The sequence below is a fragment of the Salvia hispanica genome, chromosome 4 (assembly GCF_023119035.1).
Source record: "Salvia hispanica cultivar TCC Black 2014 chromosome 4, UniMelb_Shisp_WGS_1.0, whole genome shotgun sequence".
Taxonomy (NCBI): Eukaryota; Viridiplantae; Streptophyta; class Magnoliopsida; order Lamiales; family Lamiaceae; genus Salvia; species Salvia hispanica.
In genome coordinates, this window is record NC_062968.1 from 4,313,099 (window position 1) to 4,337,653 (window position 24,555).

General features: G+C 37.9%; 1 protein-coding gene and 1 pseudogene across 1 annotated transcript; both read right to left on the bottom strand.

Moving 5' to 3' along the window:
* Positions 1-740: 740 nt before the first annotated feature.
* LOC125221993 (protein KINESIN LIGHT CHAIN-RELATED 1-like) lies at positions 741-5,484 on the bottom strand. The gene is made up of 3 exons (XM_048124363.1): positions 4,572-5,484; positions 1,718-2,626; positions 741-1,213 (listed from the first exon to the last, which is right to left on the bottom strand). The coding sequence occupies exons 1-3, from the start codon at positions 5,237-5,239 to the stop codon at positions 979-981; spliced, it is 1,812 nt and encodes a 603-aa protein (XP_047980320.1). The 5' UTR covers positions 5,240-5,484; the 3' UTR covers positions 741-978.
* A 2,262-nt stretch (positions 5,485-7,746) lies between these two features.
* LOC125220203 lies at positions 7,747-22,809 on the bottom strand (annotated as a pseudogene).
* Between the last annotated feature and the right edge of the window lie 1,746 nt (positions 22,810-24,555).

Below are 24,555 nucleotides of genomic sequence, written 5' to 3' on the forward strand. Positions count from 1 at the left end.
CCAACCAGAGAATACTCCAACTAGTGAGCCACTGGATTTTTCTCGGTGCTCGGTATGATGGATCTGGGTAGTAACCAATCTAGTGGCTCACTAGTTGGATTAATCTCTAGTTGGTTCTCCCTCTGACCACTAGATTAGTCATAAAAGTATTCTCCTTCTACGAAATCGCTCTAATACCATCTTAACGATGGTAATCGAGAGAGGTAGGGCAAGATTGGTTGCTAGACATTGTAGAGAATGTGCATAGAGAAATATACTTTGTTCTATTATTTTTGGTGTGTTGTAATGTGTACAATTCCTCCCTCTTATATAGGAGAGGAGGATCACTAATTACAAGAGGAAATCAATCACCAATCATTCTATTCTAGATAGTATATTACATAATATATTCTGCATTAATCAAGTAAAACCACTCCAATAAAATGTTGTTCTGCACTCTACATTTCTTAAAACGCATGCTCACACCAAATGTTACTCATGTTGTATGACGGAGAGAGTATTTTTCTTTCATATTTCTTTATTTTCTTATTTCTCTTCTTATTAATATAGTTTCATATTTTACAAGACAATAAACATACTAAGTAGATGGATAAAAAGAACAGCTACATTACTTTCTTATTTCTCTTCTTATTAATATGGTTTCATATTTTACAATATAATAAACATACAAAGTAGCTAGACAAAAAGAACAGCTACATTACTAAGTGATATTTTGGATCTAAAGAGGACAAAAATCCAGGTTGCCTGAACATCTTCAAGATAACAACTGACATTTCTTTCCCACAATTCCAACTTAACAAATGGACAACAATAAAACAATAGAGAAAAAAGAAGAAAAAAGAAATAAACACAATGGCAAATCAAAAGCCATGGAAAACAAAGGAGCCTCACCAAATTACAACTTAACACCATTCACAATCTTCTACCTTATAAAACAATAAGAAATTATTATAACCTGTGAGAAAATAAAATCCACACTCAACTTCTAAACCCGAATGCAGACCATTTCTTGGATGTCTCCTTCTTAGTCCTTTTGGAATTAGGATCAATAAGGTTTTCAAGGGATTTCGCCTTCTTGTTTCTAGACCTCCCGGCTTCTTTCAACAGCTCTGCTAATCTTTTCTTTTCATCGTCAAAATCTGGATTGGCTGTTCCAAGTTTCTCTTCTCGCAGTTTAAGAACATACTCCAGAATCTCTATCGCATCTTCAATTCTGTACATGTAAACCAAGATTTGTTAAAGAAGCGGCAGTCTTCAAAAGTGTAACTAGGCATACCATCATTTTGAAACAACTAATATAACTGCATAAAAGCGTCTCTCGATACCAACATTAGCAAATTCAATTTTGCTATACAATCAATGACTCGGAATGCAGATATCAAATTTGGCCATACCACAGCATAAGAAAACTGGAACAACTTGTTTAGAACTATGAAAATCAATGGCTTTATAATTGGGAAAATTGAAGTGAATGCCTGCACATTTTATGCTGTTAAATTATCTTTGATGAGCTATTTGATAACAACGACAGATAATTTGGACCTCTTATGTATTATATCTTCAAGTGGACATTCTTTCTCAAAAAATATACATTAAGTGGAGATCTAAATCCAGGCAGCTCACAGTTGATCAGTAAGCTTATTTAATCCACAGCAGAAATGAAAAAAACACTGAAGTTCAAGAAGAATAAAGAGGATAGTCAATGAGATTATGTTACCTTCCCATAGCATCATAAGTTGCTGCGAGATTGCTATATACACCGAGAGTATCCTGATGACATGGGCCACACTCCTGTTCCAGTATTTCTCTAGCTTCCTCAAATAATTCTGCAGCCTCATCGATCTTAAACAACTGAACGCAAGCCAAACCCATTTGGTTTAGCACAACACCAAAGAAAGCTGATTTCCTCTCACCACTGGCTCTAAGTTTTGCTACAGCACTTTCAAAGGAGCTGCGCGATACCTCATACCTTCCAACCATGTAATACATAACCCCCATTCGTGCTTCAATCCCAGCTACTGTACTATGTTGTCCTGGTTTATCCTCCAATAGTTTCATGGCCTTCTGTAGGAGTTTCAAAGCTTCCTCAGGTTCATTGAACAACTCATAAATAGCTGAAATTTCTGTCATCCCACTAGCAATCTCTTCTGAAGTTGTTCCGGGAACAGGTTTTGCATATATCCTTAGAGCATTTTCACAATATGATCGCGACTCTCTTAATTTTCCTGTCTTGTAGTACAGGTCAGCAAGCCGGGCAAAGACCGAGGCCACCGAAGGGTGGTTATCACCTTTTGAAGATTTGAAGACAGTGAGTGCCTTCTGGTAGGAGAAAACTGCCTCATCAAAGCGGGAAAGAGATGAATAGATATTGCCAATGCTAACATCGATAGCAGCAACTTCATTTTCTTGTCCATTGGCTATCATAGCCATGCTGGCAAGTACAAGGTGTTCCAAGGCTGCTTCATAGTCTCCTTTAGCCTCGCATATGAGAGCCATCAATCGGCGGTCCGCTGCTTCCTCTAGAGATGCTGGTGCGCTGTGCACTCTATGAATTTCAAGAGTTTTTTTGCATAAATTATCAGCTTCATCAAATTGCATGGCTTGAACATGGGCCTCCGCCAAGTATCTGCAAGATTCAGTAATCACAATTGGTAACAGAAACAATCAAAATTTGGCAGTGAAATAGTACTCCCTCCGTCCCAAGATAAGTGACTCATATTCCTTTTTGAGACGTCCCAAGATAAGTGACTCATTTCCTTTTTTGGTACTCTCTCTCTTACTTTTTCTCTCTACTTTATTCACTTTCCACTTTACTAACAAAACCCCATTTCCTTAAATCCCGTGCCGAAAAATTTGTGGTCACTTATCTTGGGACGGAGGGAGTATAATTTATGCATTTACTGTATACTCCCTCCGTCCCCAAAGAATATGCACTTTAGGTTCAGTACGAGTCTTAATACAAAATTGGTAAAGTAAGAGAGAGGTAGAGAGAAAAAGTAATTAAAGTATTGTTAGTGGGGAATGGGTCCCACCTCATTAGAGAGAAAAGAGTTTCTAAAATTGGAAAGTGCATATTCTTGTGGGATGGATTTAAAAGGAAAGAGTGCATATTCTTGTGGGACGAAGGGAGTATCATTTATTTACTTCATGATTTCCCTAATAATTTCAATACTCCCATTTTTAAGGTCTTTCCCTATTTTGCTTTTACTTCCTATCCTTTAATCTTCTCATAATTTCTTCTATAAATTTTTTCATATTTTTTCTATTCTTCTTGAAATTTCTCTTATTTCTATTTCTTACATTATCCTCCCTGCTTGGATAATCTACAACTTATTCCGGCATGGAAAACTCGTCACCTGACAGTGAGGAATCAGGAATGTGCTGGCCATGATAAACTCATGAATTATGAAAAATAAAGTCAAATAGGGGTTTGGTTGAGGCTGCAAGTGTTACTTAGGTGCTGAACAAGTCTTGTACATTAAAATGAAAACTTTGATGAGAAAATAAGATAATAGGAATCCATCTCACTGAGTGACGTTTATCAAACAAAGAACCAGACGAACTCCACTGAACCAAGATTAATTGAGAGGGGGAAAAAGGGGGAAAAGGGCAAAAAAGGTAGTACTCCTAATGAATAGATAAAGGAGAAAGAAAGCATAAAGCTGTAAAGAAAGGAGAAGAACAATAAAAAGCATGAAAAAAAAGAGGCCGGGAGATTTAGGAAGGTGGACGTTGGAAGAAGAAACGAGAGAGGAGAAAAAGGCAAAAAGGGGAAAGTGAAGGTGGGGGAAAAAGTTGTTAAGAAAAAAAGCAAGGAACACAAAAAATTGAGAAAAACGGAAATAGATGAAGAAATTTGCACTTTATCAACAATCCTTTAATTATCTTACTTAATCAATTTTAGTCACGATTTGTGAGTAAATATAAGGGCATCAAAACAATTAGGTTTCAACTTGGATCAAACCCATCAAATTTAAGGGTAGACCATATAAGACTTTCCGGCTACTCGAGTTGAGTTAATTTTTCAAACAAAATTGATATGGGAAATCTTTACCCCTAACACTAAACCTTCAGTTTTGAGTTAGCCTGGAGGGCTGATAGGTTCACTAAAGAAATCCGGCATGTTGCATAAGTGCCTATTGATGACCCCACGAAAAAAACAGTACTACTATTAACTAAGGACTAAAGGCCACAACATCTTGACGGAGCAGCCAGGCCCAAAAGCTGAAGATGAGATAATGCACTCACAAGTTGCACTACATTTTCTCTCCAACCATCAAATTTCAGTTCAAAGGAACAGGGAAATAAAAGAGCTCTAAGTAAGAGGAAATCTAAAGAGCTGAGGAAAGTGTGGGTGGTGAGTCTAGGCGTGTATGTAGTTTAAACTTGAATCCTCTTCATAGAATGAACAAAATAAGCCATATGACATACTGTATTTGCGATAAAACAAGCTATTATAACTGAATTCAGATAACTAACCAACTATTCCCCTCAAATTTGAATATAATACAGTCCCAGCGTTAGCTCCAAACAAATTCAAAGAGTTGAAAAAGAAAAAAGAAAGTAGTTACCTGCAGGTCTCTGCAACTCTGGGATCATTATCACCCAAGGCCTCCATCTGAATTTTGAGGCCTTCCTTATAGCACTCAATCGACCGATCCAGCTGTCCGAGCATGGAATGCGTATCCCCCAGCTGCATATACCCTGAAAACGCCGCCAGCGCGTGATCCGCACCCTTCGCCACCTCCGGCACCTTAATTGCCCGCTCCAACACCGGCACCGCCTCCTCGAATTTCCCCAAACTGCAGTAGATCGCCGCCACCACGTGCAGGCTCATGGCCAAATCCAGGCTCGGCTCGCCGTCGACGGCGCATTTCTCGAAGCTCTTCGACGCCCGCAGCGCGTAGTCCAGGGCCTTGCTGGGGCCCTCGCCCGACGCGATCGTGTCCCTGGCCAATTTGAGCAGGAAGGGGCCGAGATCCGGGTTGTCGAGGGAGGATTCATTGAGGAGATTCTTCTCCGGCGGGGATTTCTTCCTGGCGGAGCCCCGATCCAGCGAGGGTTTGGCGCGTGAGGTGGAGGGGGAAGGGGAGGGAGGGCGGCGCGTGGCTGGGGAGTTGGATTTGGGCTCGGATCTGATGGTTTGAGCTCGGATCGGAGTGTGGGGAGCCTCGTCGGGGACGGTGATTCGTAGCGGCGGTGCGTCCGGCGGCGTCTTGACGGAGACTAAACCAGGCATAACTGAAAGGTGAATTGAAGCGTGGAAATTGGGGGTGAGGTCAGCGAGAGTGGGAATGGAGGGAAGTAGTAGTAATTTAATAGGGAGGTTTAATTAAGAGAGTTAATTAGGGATTAATACAGGCCACCATTTCCATGACTTGCTCGCTTGCTGGTGAGACTGTGGAAGAAAGAGAGAAAAAGAGAGATGGCCGTTGAGGGTTCATAGAGAGATGGTGGGATGAGAAACATCTGATTATACCTGGTTCTACTCTGTCCAGAAAAATACTTATTGTAGAATAAATATGCTAATGAAAACGATAATTTATAATATTAAAGTCATACACGAATTTCATTCCTAATGGTAAAGCAGGGGTATTTGTTTTCTTAACAACTGCAATATTATAAGTTACAATTCTATCTTCTGCTGAACGATTAATTGACTACGGAAAATGATTGTGATTAATGGTATAAGATGGATAGTGCTGTCTTTATTTATTGTACTAATAATTATGCTTTCCATTTATGCTTAACTAATAATTACTATAAATTAGTCATTATTATGCATTTAACTATGAAAAAGAATTGTGATTCAGAAATGAATGTAGGCTAATAAGGAAATGGATAGCTTGATACAGTTCCTTTTTTCGGTTTAATTTTTTATGAATTTGCTTTTGATGTTCTAGCATGGTTGGTTAAGCCAAAAAAATTTGAATTAGTTGATACGTTAAGTTATTTTCTATAGTGTAACTGAGAGTAGATCGATTTGAGATGATTTCAATTTTTATCACTAATTAATGGTGTGAGGTTCGAATCATTTAAGATGGTGTATATTATAACTTACAAAAATCTCCAAATTTATTACTACAAATCAAGTTACATAAAATAATGAAATCATGGATAAATGTGATATTGTTATTTATAAATAACAATATCACATTTATCCATGACTCTACATAATGTATGGTAGTATAAGTATTTCATTAGGATAATGGTTAAATGGGGAGTATTTTTTCATGATTTTACATGTTGTTTGATTTGTAAGATTAGTCAATAATAGGGCCGTGTTTTTTCTTCAGTCCAGATAGATCCATGATCTCTCCATTTAAGAATTGATGGTTTTGGAGATTAATTTAATTATAAGAAATAAAAGTATTTAGTTTACATTACTTTATTGTTTTTCATTAGGTCCATATATTTTAATAGTAATATGTAGTACTACTAAAATATTAGGTTCATCATGTACATTGACGTTTTCAGTTTTATTTAAGTACGAATATCTAATTATACACTTTTCCAATTTAATGACAAAATATCTGGAAGAATAATAGCTGGTACATCAACAGATCAACTGAATCCGTTTAGTACTTGACTCATAACGCATTAAATAAGTTAAGATTAAAATAATTAATTATTTAATTTGAAGAATCCTAACTATAGTATTATTCCAGCAAAATTGAAAATACAAGTAAATCAATCCAACAACAAAGTTCATCTGTACTCTGATAGTTTTATTCCTGTTAGTTCAATACACACATGTGGTATTGCTCAGAGGGGGACCATATTATCAACAAAATGGAATCCATCCAAATAATAGAATTCGGTTGCGGAAATATTTTGATGATGTTAAATCAATATTACTCTCTTTGTCTACCAATAAACTTCTTATTTAGCCATTTGCATCGGTCTATCAATAAACTTTTTATTTACATTTTAGCCACTTTAACTCACTAACATTTCATTATACAATTAATATATAAAAATAAGACTCACCTTTCACTAACTTTTTTAACCAACTTTTTACTACTCCCTCCTCCCAAGAAAGATAACTAATTCCTTGGACGGCACGAGATTTTATACAACTTTATTTTGTGTGTTAAGTAGAGAGAGTAAAATAAGAGAGAAAGAATAAAATAGAGATGAATGTGTTTTCATTTTTAGTAATGTATCATCTTAGTTGAGACAAACCAAAAAGAAAAGGAGGTCATCTTCAGTGGAACAGAGGGAGTACATTTTTTAAAACTCATGCCGGATCAAAACCTCCCTTGTATTGGTGAACAGAAGAAGTAGAATTGTTTAGGTATAATCGTCTTAATATTCATGTCAGCCAAGAGGAAAACAAAGTTAATGCGCAAGAAGGTGAGAAAGTGACAATTGATTTAAAGAGATTATATGATCATTTCTCATTGCACAAAATACCAAAAAGAAAAGTAGGTCATCTTCTATGGAACAGAGGGAGTACATTTTTTAAAATCCATGCCGGGTCAAAACCTCCCTTGTATTGGTGAACAAAAGAAGTAGAATTGTTTAGGTATATCGTCTTAATATTCATGTCAGCCAAGAGGAAAACAAAGTTAATGCGCAAGAAAGTGAGAAAGTGACAATTGATTTAAAGAGATTATATGATCATTGCTCATTGCACAAAATAACGAGCAAGAGAAAGATATAAAAACAAATTGTTTTACAAATAGTGATCAGCTCAATGTGTGAAATGCAACATGTGTACAATGTACCAAACATTGCTTCTCCCTAGCATTCAAGAATAGCTCCAACGAAAGCAGCAAACGACGATGTGGCAATGTTGCCTCGAGCAATGTCTAAGTTGCCACGAAACATATTCATACACGAAATCTACCTCACAAAACTTGCAAAACTAGCCCAGTTGTTTGACTCAAACAAATGCTTGTCCAGTCGAACTAAATTGAAGGAAAACAACAGTGTCTCATATCCATCAAAGTAGAGTTGTGTCATTCTAAGCATCTGTTGGAACGATTCTTCTTTTAATTTGGTGGAACAATTCTGACTCTCGAAAGGGACATCATCGATCTTTGCGGCCATGAGAAGCCAGCTCAAGGGATTAACCTCCTCCTCTACGACATCTTGCATCTTTGAAACCATATTTTCCAAACATTTGGGCAATTGGTACGAGTCCATCTCTAATATGAGTGTTGTAGTATCCACAAGTTAACTCTGAGGGGTGAGACTGTGTGCCATAGTGCCAGTGAACCTCGACCACTTTTCCTGACATATTGATTTCCCTAGCTCGGAAAATCACCTCTGCTTCTTTACAGATCCTTTTATGTGCAAAAACAACATGCTTGAGTACCATTCTATTAAGAACTCTCCATACGGCATCTTCCAAGTACCGTTTGCTTTAAAAAAATCGGTTCTTTCTAGATTTTGCATCAAACTACTGATACGCTCGGATTTTGCACTGTTTTAAGGCCTCTATTTGGTCCTTTTTAATGTCAAAGTCGCATTACACTTCCATCATTTGCATATTTATACATTTTGGTATTTTGATGTGTTTTGTGAGAAATGTGCATATTTGAGCTGAAAAAGGGAGTCAAAACGCAAAGTTTGGAAATCTGGAGTTTCAGGCGGCGCCCGACGACCTACATTCTGCAGCGGTCCGCCTCGGAAATTCTGTGCTAAAAAAGAAGTCTCGTCCGGCGACCGTCGGAGAACGCGTGGCGGCACGCCATCAATGAGTCAGAGACTCTGGACTGCTGCGTGGCGACCGCCCGCCGACGTGCGGCGGCCCGCCGTGAAAAGCGACGAATCAGATTTGACCTAGATTTCTCTCCAAGATTTACCATATTTTGAAGATCTTTTCCTTTTAGAATGAGGAACGACTTTTCCCTATAAATAAGACCTCAAGCTTCATCAAAACAAATCCTCTTTTTGCAACATATTTCCCAGAGATTAAAAGCTAGAGTACTTCATTTTGCAAGGAGTTGAAGACGGATTCAAGAGCATCAAAACGACAAGGATTCAACATACGAGTTTTATTAGCTTTAGTTTTATGTTCCAATTATTTTCCCTTCAATCTACGTGTTTAGATTATTACATCATGTGTAACTAAATTCATAGGATTCTAGGGATGTGTTAGTAACGACTTTAGTTATACAATTTCTTTTTCTATTTAATATTCGTTTTGTTTTTACTTTGTTTCTTCCCTAAGTTAATCTTGACGCTTCACGTTTGAGTGACACATTCTGTGCTGATCTAATATAACTTGCTTCATAATTGTGAGAAAATTCTAGCGAGTTAGGTCCACTTAGTATACACTACAATTAGCTTCCCTTAAAACAACACTGTTAATTGAGAGTGAGGACAAGGGTCTTAGGAGCTTTTGGGAATTACAGATTTAGGATTGACAACCCTAATGTTAGTAACCAACGTTTGCATCGCATGAGCATAAGCTAGGTGACTCGTCCTATCAAAGTACTCCATCCGTTCCTTCATAGTTGAGTCATTTCTCCATTTTGGGTAGTTCCCTCATAGTTGAGTCATTTCCATATATAGTAATTTTTTCATCTCTCTTACTTTACTCTCTCTTACTTTATTCATTTTTTACTTTATTCTCTCTACCTTTTTTCTCTTTCTTACTTTTTTATCTATTTATTTAACACACTCAACATTCATTTCTTAAACTCCGTGCCGAAAAGTTCCGCCTCAACTATGAGGCAACGGAGGGAGTATAAACTGTGTTAGGGTATTGTAGTTGGAATTTGTATAACCATAACTGTGAACGGCTGAACGCGCATCCCTGGAATTCCCTTATCTCTATACTTTTATCTCCGTTATTTATTTGCAATCAATTGTTTACTGCTTTCAATTGCTTTCAGTTTTCAAAATTCTCAAAAATCTTTCGGTTCTCCAAATAGTAATTGAGTTTTAGTAGAAGATAGACATTCATGTGTTTGTTTTCCTCGTTTTTGATATCCGGTACTGACCTTTAGTTATACTGTTCCTACTCTGTATACTTGCAGGTATTAATAGTACTAAAAAATAGTGCATCAACTACCTGTTCCAAAATAGCATGCATCTCCCTATTCACACTTTTCTATGTTGTATGCACATGTATTTAGAGACGCAAGCATATACTGGCAAGTGGAATTAGGAAAAAGATATGTTCAGAATCACTATCTGGAAAAAGGAGCAATGACCGCCCGAGACAGAGATGGATGACTTTTTTCATGCCTTTATCATAACATTGAAATTCTCCCAGTACGAGCATACCAACCCCAATTCAACATATGAGTGGGACATGAAGGATATCTTAGTTCGCCATTAGGACCTAGTCAAACTTGGACCCCTTGAAACGAAAAAATTGCAACGAGAATCATATTTCATTTAGGAAGCAGCATCACGATATAAAAGAAACAAAATGACATCATATAACAAAGAAAACCATGACATGGTCGGTGTTACAGTAATCACACCACCAAAAAATGGTCTGAATGTGTCCCATGAAATCACCATATGCTTGGATTGGCGATCGTCCACATAGAACAAAAAGAATGTCATATCCTAGAGAAATGTATTCCATACTCCTCTTCCCAAATCTATCTAAAAATGATACATATGGGTCTCTTCATAGCTTCAAGCACCCATGAAGGAAGTGGAATCCTGGTTCCATCAGAAGGGTGAAAATGAGATCCAATACCAAGAGGACAAAGTAAGAGCAAATAGAGGGAAAAACGGAAACAAGAAATAAATAATGTGCACAAAGTAAGAGCAAATAGAGGGAAAAACGAAAACAAGAAATAAACAATGTGCACTGAAGAGTCAGCATCCAAGTCAAAACTTGAAACCTGCAGAGTGGACATGCTCAACCAATCTCATTTCTGTCAGGATATGTAAAGCTTCACTATCAATGCCCCTTGTAGAGTTGGGGTTACTTGTATATTGGCCAGAAGAAGAACCATATCGCTTTGAAGAGCTTGTAATTCTTGAAAAATTGGTACTCTCAAGGCAAGCCTCCCAATTTGTCCTTCATTCTGGATCCGATAATTTAATAGCTTCCTGATCAAGATGCAGAACAAGAATTAGAAACTAGCACGAGGGTCATAACTTAAAAATTAAGAACTTACCAAATCTGAACGTCACCTCTCTTCATGCAATATATTTTGGTTCTAACTTGATTATCCTCGTAATCTGTTTTGCAGCCTCCCAATTTCTCGAGTTTTGTGTTGAATGTTATCGTCATTTTCTTCCACTCTTTAGCCTCAAATCTTATTTTATACATATACCATGCTTCTCTTTTTTTTGTGATCATATCATGGAACAAATCTATCAGCAATTTTACTGCTTGGATATCGAAGAGCAGACACATTTCTCCTAAATCTGCATTCACCATATCATTTCCCATTTCAATACAAATTCATACAAATCAATAAAACTTAACCAAACTCTATTGGGCAGATGCAATGTGTAATGAGAAGAGGCAGAGCTATTCTTAATATGTACTCCCTCCGTCCCATAAAAGATGTCACACCTGTGGGACGACACGAGATTTTAGGAGGTTTTGTTTTGTGTGTTAAATGGAGAGAGAAAATATAATTTTTATATTCATGTGAGAAGAAACTTTTTCCAAAAAGAGAAATGTGACATCTTTTGTGGGACAAACTAAAAAGGAAAGTGTGACATCTTTTGTGGGACGGAGGGAGTACTTATTTCCTCCTTATAATTTGGTATAAAAATTATAACTGCCCCTCCTAAGAAGCAGAGTTCTACATAATATATAAGTCAAGAACAGAAAAGTCACTGCTAAATTTCATTGCTTCCATGTTGAATAAACTCTACAAATTCCTGACTTATTTTAAGTATTCCAGAAAGTAGCATAACATAGAACATAGCATACACACCATCTGTTGAAGAATGGAACTAGAAAATTTGAAAATGAATTTGGCAGGCCCCCTCTGTCACAAATTATGACGTATGCTCGACCACTTAGGCCGACCTTAGGCAGGCATTTGTATTAACTTCATATGTGTAGTATCTTACAAATGAAACAGATTAAATATGATCCAAAATTTTCAAAGCATAATAACTTTGTAAATACATTTGTCAAGTATAGCATGTACACTACTTTACAGCATGACCAAATCTATATATACATGGGAAAGAAAAACAATAGAAATAAGCAAGGACCTCGATGAGAAATTTGAGAAACAAGAAGTAGTAGAAGCAAAATACTTACCTTTAGGTTCCTCTGCTCTTCTTCTCTTTTTCCTCTCCACTCTCCTCTCCACTCTATCCTCTCTCCTTCTCTTTTTATTTATGTGAACTTCATTGGATGACGAAATGGAAGAAGTCATTTCAATAGGATACGTAAAATCTTTCGAATGCTACAAATGTTATCAGAAGTAGGTGGAAGAAGAATTAATATTCCTCTGTTAATGAATGAATGCAATTAGTATTGTTGATATACAAAGTTGGCTGCGAAATAGGGTTATCCGACCCGAAATTCCAAACTCAAACCCGAAAGTTGGCTACATGCACCGATTTGAAAAGGATTGGATGGTGGTCAGAAAAGGATTTGATTGTTGCAGCTGATATAAGAGGCGGTGATATAAGAGGGAAGAGTGAGAAGCGATTTAAGAGTAGGTGTCAAATTCTTTTCGGCACGGAATTTAAGACAATAATATTTATTGAGTCAAGTGTATATAATAAAGTATGAGAGAGAAAAAAATAGGAGAAATAAAGAGAGAATAAAATAAGAGACATAAGAAGTGTTGCTTTTTGAAAAAAAATGTAATCAATCACTTGCGGTAACAATTGATCATTTACGGTAGTCGGTAGGACAAACCCAAATCATATTTAATTTGTAAGAATCGTCAAATAGCTGGTACAAACTAGGGCGGCTGGGGTCTGAACAGCCACCGAAGAAGGTACCGGTGCCTGGCCGGTGAAGCTCACCGGCGGTTACAGCATATTGAGAGAGATAGAGAGATAACAAAGAAGGATAGATTTCATTTCATTAAGCATAAAATCTCAATTGTGATTGCAGACCCTATTTATTGGGGATAAACTGCCAGCTCAGCTAACTAATCAGCTAACTAATTGACAACTCAATTAACTCATTATTCACTAATCTTCTTAACCATTTAACCTCTCTTCTTCTTCACTCCTTTTCACGTATCAAATCATCCCACCCGAAATCAACCTTGTCCTCAAGGTTGAAAATTTGAATATTTTCCGCAGCAAATCGTTGAAACCTTCCTTTGAAAACCCGAAAGACGTGCTCCGTACGATGCTTCGGTTCTTCAATCTTATGCCGAGCCGATTCAATTTCCCCATTCCTACGATTCCCAAGTTTGAGAATGGCCTCCAAGAGCTGGAAGAACAATCTTCTTTGGCCCAACTTCGAACAACCAACCTCGAAAACTTCAAATGATTATTGTAGCATTGACATCTCTTCATGAAGCTTGCCAACATAGAGCCTCAACTCTTCCTCAAATGAAGCATCCAAACACATTATTCTCTTCCCAAGGCATGAAACATGCTAAGAATCTGCAGTGAAGATGAACCTAGCTTCTGGCAACTTGCACCAGTAAATGCTGAGGAGATGTCTAGCTTCTTCCACTGGCCAAGTAAAAGTCGAACCACTTCCATCTATATGAACAATTGTCATTCCGATTTTTCCATCCCCGCCAAAAATCCAAACTTCATATCTGTCTGAGGGGGAAGAATATTTTGAATATAAGTCCATACCAATGATCGATGCTTCCTCATTGATATGAGCAAGTTCAGTCCACTCGACAGTTCTGCTGTCCATGAGCCTACCATAACCCGATGATCTTGGTCTCGAAATAGCAAATGTTTCAAATATATCACTGAAGTTATCTGCAACAAATGTTCTCTCTAATCTTTGAGAAGAAATATGAAGGTGGTGCAGCTTAATTGCTGAATTGAACCCCAGAATAACCAGAAGCAAAGAGACATAATTATATAAACATCTCCATGCTTCCCTCCCACTATGCTCCTTGATCTCGTTAAGTTCTCTACCATGCTGGTCCCTAACATGGCATGTGCAGTCTTCACCAACCGTGATGATTAAAGATTCACATATATAGAAGTCCCAAATTCTTGGATTATGCCCAAATAAAATCAAGCCCTCAGAATGCTTGATCTGTTTCTCAGTGGCAATGAATGAAATTCTTTTCTCCGTCTGCTTCTCCCAAATACAATCACTGCAGTCATTAAAAATGGAAACAAGTTTAGTCTCTTTCGAGAACCATGCCCAACAAAAAGGTGAATCTCCATGCCTTACAAGACTACTTATAAGATCATCTCTGTATGTGGACCTATGATAAGAGAAGCCCTCATCACCATTCAGCTGCAAATGGTCTTCAACATGACTTCTACTATGTATGTCCCCATTCTGACAATTGAATTCCCAACCAACTACCTCATTGAAGATAGTACCAAAAGCAATACGGAAAGATTCAATATCATTCCTAAACATTCTCATCGAATACAACAGACACCTCTCTGTTTCGTAGAAGTGTCCCTTTGCAACTTGAAGTAGTCACTCTGTACGATGTCTTGGTTCCTCAACTAACACCCGATGGTGTGAATATGGACTCTTCCCCATTAGAAGCACACATAACATAAATCCAAAGCTAGAAGCATCCACTATGTGATGTGGTGGAAGAAAAAATCTGTTACTCTCCTCCGGGGGTAAAGAACCAAACAAGCTTAGATTCAGCGAGCAACCTTTTCTTATGGAGAGTGACAGGTGCGATGGAGAAATACAAACAACTTCATCTCCTTTCATTCGAATCAAGAATGACACCCAATATTTATGGTGACCCAGCTTGAAAAATTCCCTCTGGCTCATAGCCTTTGTTATTGTCAAAGCACCAAGGTTTTGCTCTCTCTCTTAGATTCATGTGTTTTACTCATCAACTCATAGCTGCCTTCAGGTGGGAATTCCTTCTCCCCCTCGGTCACTACTAAAAGCATTTTGGCTCCTTTCACCTCTGCACATGTAAGGCTTCCTGTCAATGCAAGGTGTTCTATCACAACAGTAGCAGCTGCATCTTCTTTCCCTTGTTCCGTCTCAGCAATCTCCTTCTCATTGCACATGACTTCATTTGATCCTGTAGTGATTTTATAAGCCAACTCATGAGATAGCTCATGTTTAGTTGACGGTCTCCTGAAGCCCTCTTCCCCCTATGAACCTTCAAAGTCAATGATGCAACACCGAAGCATGTCTTCAAGCACTTGAATTACTCTCTCGGACTGTCCATCAATTTGCGGATGAAAAGCAGTGCTAAGCTTCAACTTGGTTCCTAAAGTTTCTTGAAAACTTTTCCAGAATCTAGAAGTGAACCTTGGGTCACGTTCGGAAATTATTGATTCAGGCACTCCATGCAATCTAACAATCTCAGCCATGTAAAGTTCTGCTAGTTTATTCAGAGAGAAATCCATTCTTACAGGTAAGAAATGGGCAGACTTAGTGAACCGATCTACTATAACCCATATAGCATTATTCTTTTTTTGTGTTTGAGGTAACCCCACTACAAAAACCATAGTCACCATCTCCCACTTCCACTGTGGAATTTGAATAGACTGAAGAAGGCCGGAAGGAACTTGATGTTCGGCTTTCACTTGCTGACACACAAAACATTTTTGTACAAATTCAGAAATTTCTCTTTCCATTCCCGGCCACCAATAATTCTCTCGAAGATCTCGATACATTTTATTTCCCCCTGGATGCATTACAAACCTACTACTATGAGCTTCCCGGAGAATATCCGACTTCAATTCCGAGTCATTAGGTACATATAATCTTCCTCGAAAACAAAGAGACCCTTTTTCATCAATACTGAAGTCACTACGAGTATTAGATTCGCAGATTTTTTTCTTAGCCATCAATTTATCATCAAATCTCTGGTTGTCTCGAATTTGCTGAGCTAGCGTCGGTTTGATTCTCATTTCAGCTAGTAACCCACCAACTGTATCAATCTGAAATTCAACCCTCATAGCACTTAACGCACATAAGGATTTGCGACTGAGAGCATCTGCTACGACATTTGCCTTCCCAGGGTGATACTCAATAACTAAATCATAATCCTTGAGTAGTTCAACCCATCTTCTTTATCTCAAGTTCAAATCCTTCTGAGATAAGATATATTTTAAGCTCTTGTGATCAGTGTATATTACACATTTTTCTCCATATAAATAATGTCTCCAGGTTCTCAATGCGAATACAACAGCGGCCAACTCAAGGTCGTGAGTTGGATAATTTTTTTCATGCACTTTGAGTTGCCGCGAGGCATAAGCCACCACTTTTCCTTCCTGCATCAGAACACAACCCAACCCTATTATCGAAGCATCACTGTAAATTACATATTCCTTACCTGATACTGGTTGGGTCAGAATAGGAGCTTGAGTTAGCAGCCCCTTTAATTTTTCAAAACTAGACTGTTGTTGGTCAGTCAAAACAAAAGGAATATTCTTTTGTAGCAGTTTAGTCATCGGAGCGGCAATGGTTGAAAAGTTCTCGACGAACCTCCTATAATAACCTGCTAACCCTAGAAAACTTCGAATTTCAGATATATTTTTTGGTGGAATCTTCCAATTTAGCACAGCTTCAATTTTCTGGTGATCCACCTGAATGCCCGCAGCCGAAATGATGTGACCTAAGAAGCCCACTTTTGATAGCCAGAACTCACACTTGCTCAACTTCGCATACATCTTTTTTTCTCTCAAAATTTGAAGAACGATCCGAAGATGGTTATCATGTTCTTCTTCGTTCTCGGAGTAGATAAGAATGTCATCGATGAAAATAATTACAAACTGATCAAGATATTGCCTAAAGATGTGATTCATCCAATCCATAAAGATTGCAGGTGCATTGGTAAGACTAAAAGGCATGACTAAAAATTCATAATGGCCATAACGAGTTCGAAATGCAGTTTTATACACATCTGCCTCCTTTACTTTCATCTGATAATATCCAGACCTTAGATCAATCTTCAAAAATACTTTCGCTCCCTTCAATTGATCGAAGAGGTCTTCTATCCGAGGTAATGGATACCGATTCTTAATAGTAAGCTTATTAAGTTGACGATAGTCCACACGTAGCCTCATCGAACCATCTTTCTTTTTCACGAAGAGAACAGGGGCTCCCCACGGTGAGATGCTTGGGCGAATGAAGCCTTTATCTAGTAATTCTTGTAATTGAGATTTCAATTCTTTAAGTTCTACTGGGGCCATGCGGTATGGTGCAATGGATACCGGGGCTGAAGTTGGTTCAATCTCTATCCCAAATTCTAATTCTCGATCGGGGGGCAAGCCAGGTAAATCTTCTGGAAATACATCCGGATACTCATTCACTGTCTTCAATTTCTTCAAGTCTAGGCCATTCGGTCTTGTGTCCAGTATGACAGCCAAGAAAGCTACACACCCTTTTCTGGTCATATCCAAAGCTTTGAGTGCTGAAATCAAGCCGCATAAACTATTTGCCCCGTTCCTGGTCACTATTATCTCACTACCCTCGTTGTGCTTCAACCGAACTTTCCTAGTTTTGCAGTCAACCACGGCACTAAACCTTGACAACCAATCCATGCCCAGTATCAAATCATAATCTTCAAACGGTAGTTCTAATAGATTGGCGGGAAAAAAGAAGTCTTGTATTTTAAGCGGGCACTCTCTACATATTCTCCCAACATACACTCTCTGACCTAGCGGGTTAGAAACTTCTACAAGATAGCTAGTTGGCTCGGCACATAGTCTTAGTTCATGGATGAGAGATTTACGAATGTAGGAGTGTGTAGAGCCTGGGTCAAATAATGCATAAACAGGAACATAATAAAGCTCAAAAGTACCTGATACTACATTGGCAGACTCAGTCTCTTCACCTGCCTTGATGGCATATGTGCGAGCTGCAACTCTCGCATCAGAACGGCCAGAAGGTGTAGTAGTGGCTTTCTGTCCACGACCGCCAGAATACCCTCGTCCATTGCCCCTACCCCTGCCACTTGTTGGTGCTGACCTCTGATTAGAAGCCGTAATAGTATGAGATTCATCGACTTGAGGGCAATTTCTTATCAAATGGTCTTTAGACCCACATCTGAAGCAAGCCCCCAATCTTCTCCAACAGGATGATAATGGTGACATGTGTTACATTATGGAACTGGGGTTCCACTGTTAACCCTACTGCTTCCCACGGATATAGGTTGGGACTGTGACTGTCCCGCCGATTTCTCACCTTGGAACCGATATGGTGTGGAGTGTAGACCTGTTTTGGCACTCTTGGAGAATGTCTTAGAAGGCGGGGCAATTCTCTTACCCTCAGACTTGGTTTCAGACGGTTTATGCATATATTCCTCGGCATAACGGGCTCGTGTTACCATGTCAGCAAATACATTATCTCTGTGGGGAGCGATTTATCTCGAATGGCAGGGTTAAGGCCTCTGAGAAAGCGGCTACACTTATTCCTTTCTGTTGACACAAATTCAGGAGCATATCTGCTTAATCTCATATATTCAATATAATAATCTTTAACCCTCGAGGCCCCTTGTTCAAGATTCAAAAACTGAATCTGCATACTCTCCATAAAAAGCTCCCCTACATATTCTCGCTTGAATGCATCAAGAAAGAACTTCCAAGTAACTTCACCCTCCGATATTGATCTTCGTTCCATTTCCCACCAGTGATGTGCTTCTCCCTGAAGGAGAGATTCAAAACATTTTAGTTTTTGTTCGGGAGAACATTCAAGATTCTTAAGTACTCGCTCGGTACTTTCTAGCCATGCTTCGGCCTCAGAAGGTTCGATTCCAGAAGTGCCATAGAACTTCTCAGCCCCCATCTTCTTAAGGTGCATAATAGGGTTACTAGGGGTCGTATGCGCCGTTGAAGTGGCAGGTGGTGGAAAGACTTGCGTAGCTTGACCAAGAAGCCCCATCAAATTATGCATGAACACTGCAGGATCAATGTGGGCTCCCTGAGCCGCGCCTCCGGACATAGAGTGTGTAGCACTTTCATTGACTTCCTCTTCGGAGCCATTTACGGGATTGACTTCAGGAGTAGACGACAGCAAAGATTCTGGATGATTTTCATCATCCGTATTACCAATAACAGAATTATCAGACATTCTGCTAAAACACAAGGGAAAAAAAATAGTGAGATTAGGCCTGTCGATAGCACAATTTAAACTTGTTTCTACAAACCCGACTCAGAAAAAATATGGTTAACATAATTAAAATACTTCACAAAAGAGAAAAAAAAAAAAGACAAACTTACTTTAACATAATTATTAGAACTTTAAAACACACAAACGAGAAATTACAGAAATAAAAATACTTAGGAGCGACAATTAAAACAGCTCTCGGACTTTTCCCTCAAAGTAAAGTATCATAAAATATCATGTTTTTTTTTTTCTTTTTAAACGAAGCAACGTTAGTCACCAGCTACAGCTCTATACACGCACGATGACTAGTGTTGTTACGCTACCCAACAAAAAGATTTCTCCTTCAAAAAGTTTAAGTATATGCCACTAGAGTTTTAGTTCAAAATAAGTATGTACAGGCCAGTCAGATGTGCTATCATGCCATAATCTCTCGGTCTCCTTTTTCCTTGCTGAAACTACAAAAGAAAGTAAACAAAAGAATAAGCCACATGTACTTAATTAGTGACAATATAAGTTATATAAATGCCAACATACTAATAAACCCAAACACATCTCCATAGGTAAACTGAAAGCATAACTGAATGCTTATATATAAGAAAGTTTATCTAATGATTTAGGCTTTTATGCTAAAAGTCCTTTAATCAAGGCTCGCGAAGTGTTTAGATTTCATAACGGAAGTTCCAGAATTGGAACTAAGCCCTCCATAGAGGATACAGAACGGAGGCTTCTTTAACCATTGGGATAAATTCGGAATGAAAGTTGGACCATCCATATGTTTTTCTTTTACAGAATGGAGGCCAAGTCTTCCATAAAATAGGTACAGCCTATTCCAAAGAATTCCTGATACAATACGATATTGTACCGGCCACAGAATCCCAATATTTATAATATTTCATCAATACATTATCTAAACAAAGAAGTGTGATGAAAACATTATGAAAACACATATTTTCCATTCAACCCTCATAACCTTACTGAAACTTTCATCCACTAATTGTAAAATAGCAACACAAATAATTTTATCAATATACTCTATCATTCACAACTTACCATGATCACAAAATAAACAAGAACTTCTTAGGTATTCATAATTTGCATTATTTAAAGATACCATCAATAGCAATGTATACAATATGACGAGATTTTCCACATGGGTGAAATTGTGCTTAGTGCAATATACATATCACTAACCGATTACGAAGACTCGAGAATTCCTTAGCCCTTGATGGAATGAGAAGCTCTTCCGCTGCAATTAACTTCTTGAGCTTCAAAAGCATACCACAGTAATAACACAATTAAATTAGTAGCAATAACTCAAAGAAAATCAATTTCCTCCAGTATGTAGAGTAATTTAAAATGAAAGCCACAATTGATTATAAAAATTAGAGAAATTTAATAATCATTTAAGTCATTCAAAACTATTCACTATATGGAATAAAATTCTTCACGCCATTGAGGCTATGAAATTCCTCCAATTTCAATTAATTAAAAGAGAATCTAGGTCAATTGAAGAACAATTCAGCTCAAAACTCAATTAAATTTGCAGGGAAGGTCGAGCTCCTCCTAAATTTTGCAACAACTCACCTTAGATGTGCTTCAAGCCTTAGGCCTTAACTTTTCTGGGAAAGATGAATAAGGGAGAAAGGAGATAGGAGATAGACGAGTATATACGTCCTGATCGGAGCCGGAGAGTGGATTGGAGCTGGACCGAAGAGGACAGAGAAAGATATGCTATTCTATAAGGGATAACTATGTGTTTGTGTGTGAAAAGGTGTGTTTCACGACACCTAAGTTTTGAGGGAGAGAAAGATTTATATTCTTTCCCAAATTAACACCCTTAAGCCCACCTAGCAAGTTTCCCATTATTTAACTATTTTTTTATTTATTTTAGAAGCAACAAAGTAAACAAAAAAAAAAAGATCTTCTCTAATTTAGGAAAAACTTATAGCTCCAAATTCTCATGAACTCTAGGCCCAAAATTTTGGGTCATTACAGAGATTGGATCGACATTGATAGGGATCGAACAAGGTAACTGATACCACTTGGTACAGACTAGGGCGGCTGGGGTTTGAACAACCACTGAAGAAGGTACCGGAGCCTGGCCGGTGAAGCTCACCGGCGGTTACAGCATATTGAGAGAGATAGAGAGATAACAGAGAAGGATATATTTCATTTCATTAAGCATAAAATCTCAATTGTGATTACAGACCCTATTTATTGGGGATAAGCTGCCAGCTCAGCTAACTAATCAGCTAACTAATTGACAGCTCAATTAACTCATTATTCACTAATCTTCTTAACCATTTAACCTCTCTTCTTCTTCACTCCTTTTCACGTATCAATAGCATGCACCATTAAATCAACCATTTCTCCTCGCTCTCCTCTATTATGGGTCATTCCTTAACTTCAAACATCTCAATCAATTCCAAAGCTCTACTTAATCAAATAAAACAATATGGGTGGTGTGGCTTGATAAGGAGTTACGGGACACCTAAAAATACAAACATCTAGTATTATGCAACCACTTAATCATACCTATATGTTATGTATCTTTGTTCTAAAAGCTCAAACATCAAAGTATCAAACAAATAGTTTAGACCTCAACACTTCACAGTGAAACTTTTAATATCAAAATCTAAGTAACATGAACACATGGATCAAATGCAGGCACATATTAGACGAAGAACATTCCAAATTTCCATTTCATTCATGCATGTCACTAGCGGCGAGATTAATAAGAGAAATCAAGAATTAAGAATACTTACGCTAAGACCTAACAATTCAAACACTTAACCATTCTAAACAGATTTGAACAGACACAAATAACCTAACAATTGAGGATATTGTTGATTTCGGAGATAGAATACCGATCAGAAAGGGTTGAGAGGGCCCATACCATGCTGATAGAAGGCAATCATAGCCCGAACTCTGAGCTCGTAATGCCTCTCCAATTCCACAATCTCCAAATAGCCGCACCAACAAAATAGAACTATAAATGGTGACGAAGGGAGTAAAATGTTACGTGAGATTTTTAAACCAATGTAGACCACCAGTTCCAGAGAGTCTACTTAATTGCCTAAAAAACATTGCTTCAATTATGTTAACTTATGTATAAAAAAAGTACAAGTAATATGTTACTTGTAAAACAAGAGAATTTTGGGATGGGATCCTAATAACATTCAAAAGAAGCAAAAATATAGAGAAAACGAGGTTAACGAAAAGCATCATTATGAAAATTGAAAAGAAAGAAAGAAAAGCAAAAGGGTGAGAACCATAAATAGAGTATAGATCGTTTGACAGATTAGAATTCAGAAGTGGTGGTGGGCTTTACTTATATTTGAACTCTTTAGCATGAGAAATGAAGCATAAAAACAGTTTTAACTGATTTTTGCATTTGAATGAATTGTGCAATTGGTAAGATTGTAATTCGCTTGATTTTTATTATTAATAAAATCATATCGTGTAATGTTATATGTGTTACTCATTTACAACATTTCATTTGCTAATATGTATGTACATGTTACCCAATAAATTGAGAGATCTCTCAAGTGACTAAATATGGTGAATGATAGAGCTTTGACACACACATCTTCAGCATCGACCTAAACACCAATCGTCAGCCCACCGAGCTCGTTGACCGCATTGAGCCAAAGAGCCCTCATAACTAACAATTATAATTTTCAATGTATTAAAACAAACTAAATATATAAAATAAAATAAACACTGCTAGATATGCATTAACTAGCATGGTGATCACATAAGCATTATTTTTATATGTGTAGATGCATTGCGATTTGATGCGATATATACTTATAATTGGTTCCACAACATAAGAAATAATATCATATATTATTTGTATATATATTTTACTTTGGAGTACTATATTCCTATATTCTAGTGTTAACAATATAAGAAAATATCCATATTCCGTGGGATATGCCTTAAGCCCGCTAGAATGCATTGGGCTCAAACAATAGAAGCGATTGGGCCTGTAGAATTTTGACGTGGTCTAAGTCTATACTTAATCCCATTATTTTATACTGTCATTTTGTGTTTTGTACACTGTTATTAATAAAATATGGGGTATTCTTTACCAAAAATAAATAAAATAAAATAAGATATGGAGTATTAAGTATTAACCTTATCGAATGCTAAATTATTTTTAATGACCTCAATATTTTACTGTAAAATTTTAAATGACCTCTTCATATTAATTTAATTCATGATGTCGGAATTGTATATGGTAATTTAGTAGTATTAGGTTTTAATTAGCATTTTTAGTTCGGTTGGAAGTGTCATGACTCGTATTACTCCCTCCGTCTCATAAAAGATAACACAATTTCCTTCTTAGTTTGTCTAACAAAAGATGTCACATTTCTATTTTTAGAAAAAATTCTCTCTCATATGAATATAAAAATAATATTTTTTCTCTTCATTTAACATACAAAATAAAATCCCGTGCCGTCCCACAAGTATGACATCTTTTGTGGGACGGAGGGAGTAGTATATATATAGATATTTAAGTGCATTATGATTTATGAGTGACAAATATTCAGAAAATTACTCGCACAAAGATACGGTAACAGCTGGTCCCAGTTCGGTCAACACCGTCCAGGATATGGAGGTCCGACAAGCTTACGCTGGTAAGAGCACTCCCAATGGTTAGGTGATACACTCGGCGATTTTTCGCCGAAAATCGCCGAGTTATCGCCGGCCGTTGGGATGGTTTCGGCGATAATTCGGCGTTAATTCTACCGAATTAACGCCAACTCCCGATTCATCGCCGATTTATCGCCGAATCATCGACGCCCACTGTAGGCGCGATTCGGTGATTTTTCGGCGAACTTTTTTTTTTTTTTTTGCAACGGCTATAATTCCTACATTATATGTAATTCCTCCTCCTCCTCCATTCATCACACACAATCTTCATTCTCTCAATTTTTCAATCTCATTATCTCAATCTTCAATCTTCAAAATTATGAGTTCAAGTAGGAAAAATTCCCGAAAAGGTAAGGGCAAAGAGCCGAGTAAGCAAATTCCCAACCCCACTGATGAAGCAAATCAGCAGTGGATGAACTCGTTGTTGTCGATGGGTTCTCCTCCCGACCAATATCCATATGCGGGTACGTCCCCATTGGAGACTCCTCCGGTGCGCAGACTTTCTCCGTACTTCCAGTCTGCCCTCGGCATGCCCTCTCCAGCCGACGATGTGTATCGCCCCCAGATAGTCACATCGTTGTTCGACACCCCCGGATCAACCCCGGACAACGAAGGATCTCAGGACGCGACGTACACAACGGATCCGACACTCAGCACGGACGACTACGAGGTGGAAGAAACGCCCGCCGAGCCGCCTTCCGGGAGCAGGAAGGGGAAGGCGCCGGCGTCGACGGCTGCGACTGATACGG

What these genes read in the sequence shown, in the direction of transcription:
- LOC125221993 (XM_048124363.1), bottom strand. Translation starts at nt 5,239, where the DNA reads ATGCCTGGTTTAGTCTCCGTCAAGACGCCGCCGGACGCACCGCCGCTA. An exon ending in AGAGTTGCAGAGACCTGCAG is followed by an intron (nt 2,627 to 4,571) that starts GTAACTACTTTC and finishes TGAATCTTGCAG; the next exon opens with ATACTTGGCGGAGGCCCATG. An exon ending in ACTTATGATGCTATGGGAAG is followed by an intron (nt 1,214 to 1,717) that starts GTAACATAATCT and finishes TTACATGTACAG; the next exon opens with AATTGAAGATGCGATAGAGA.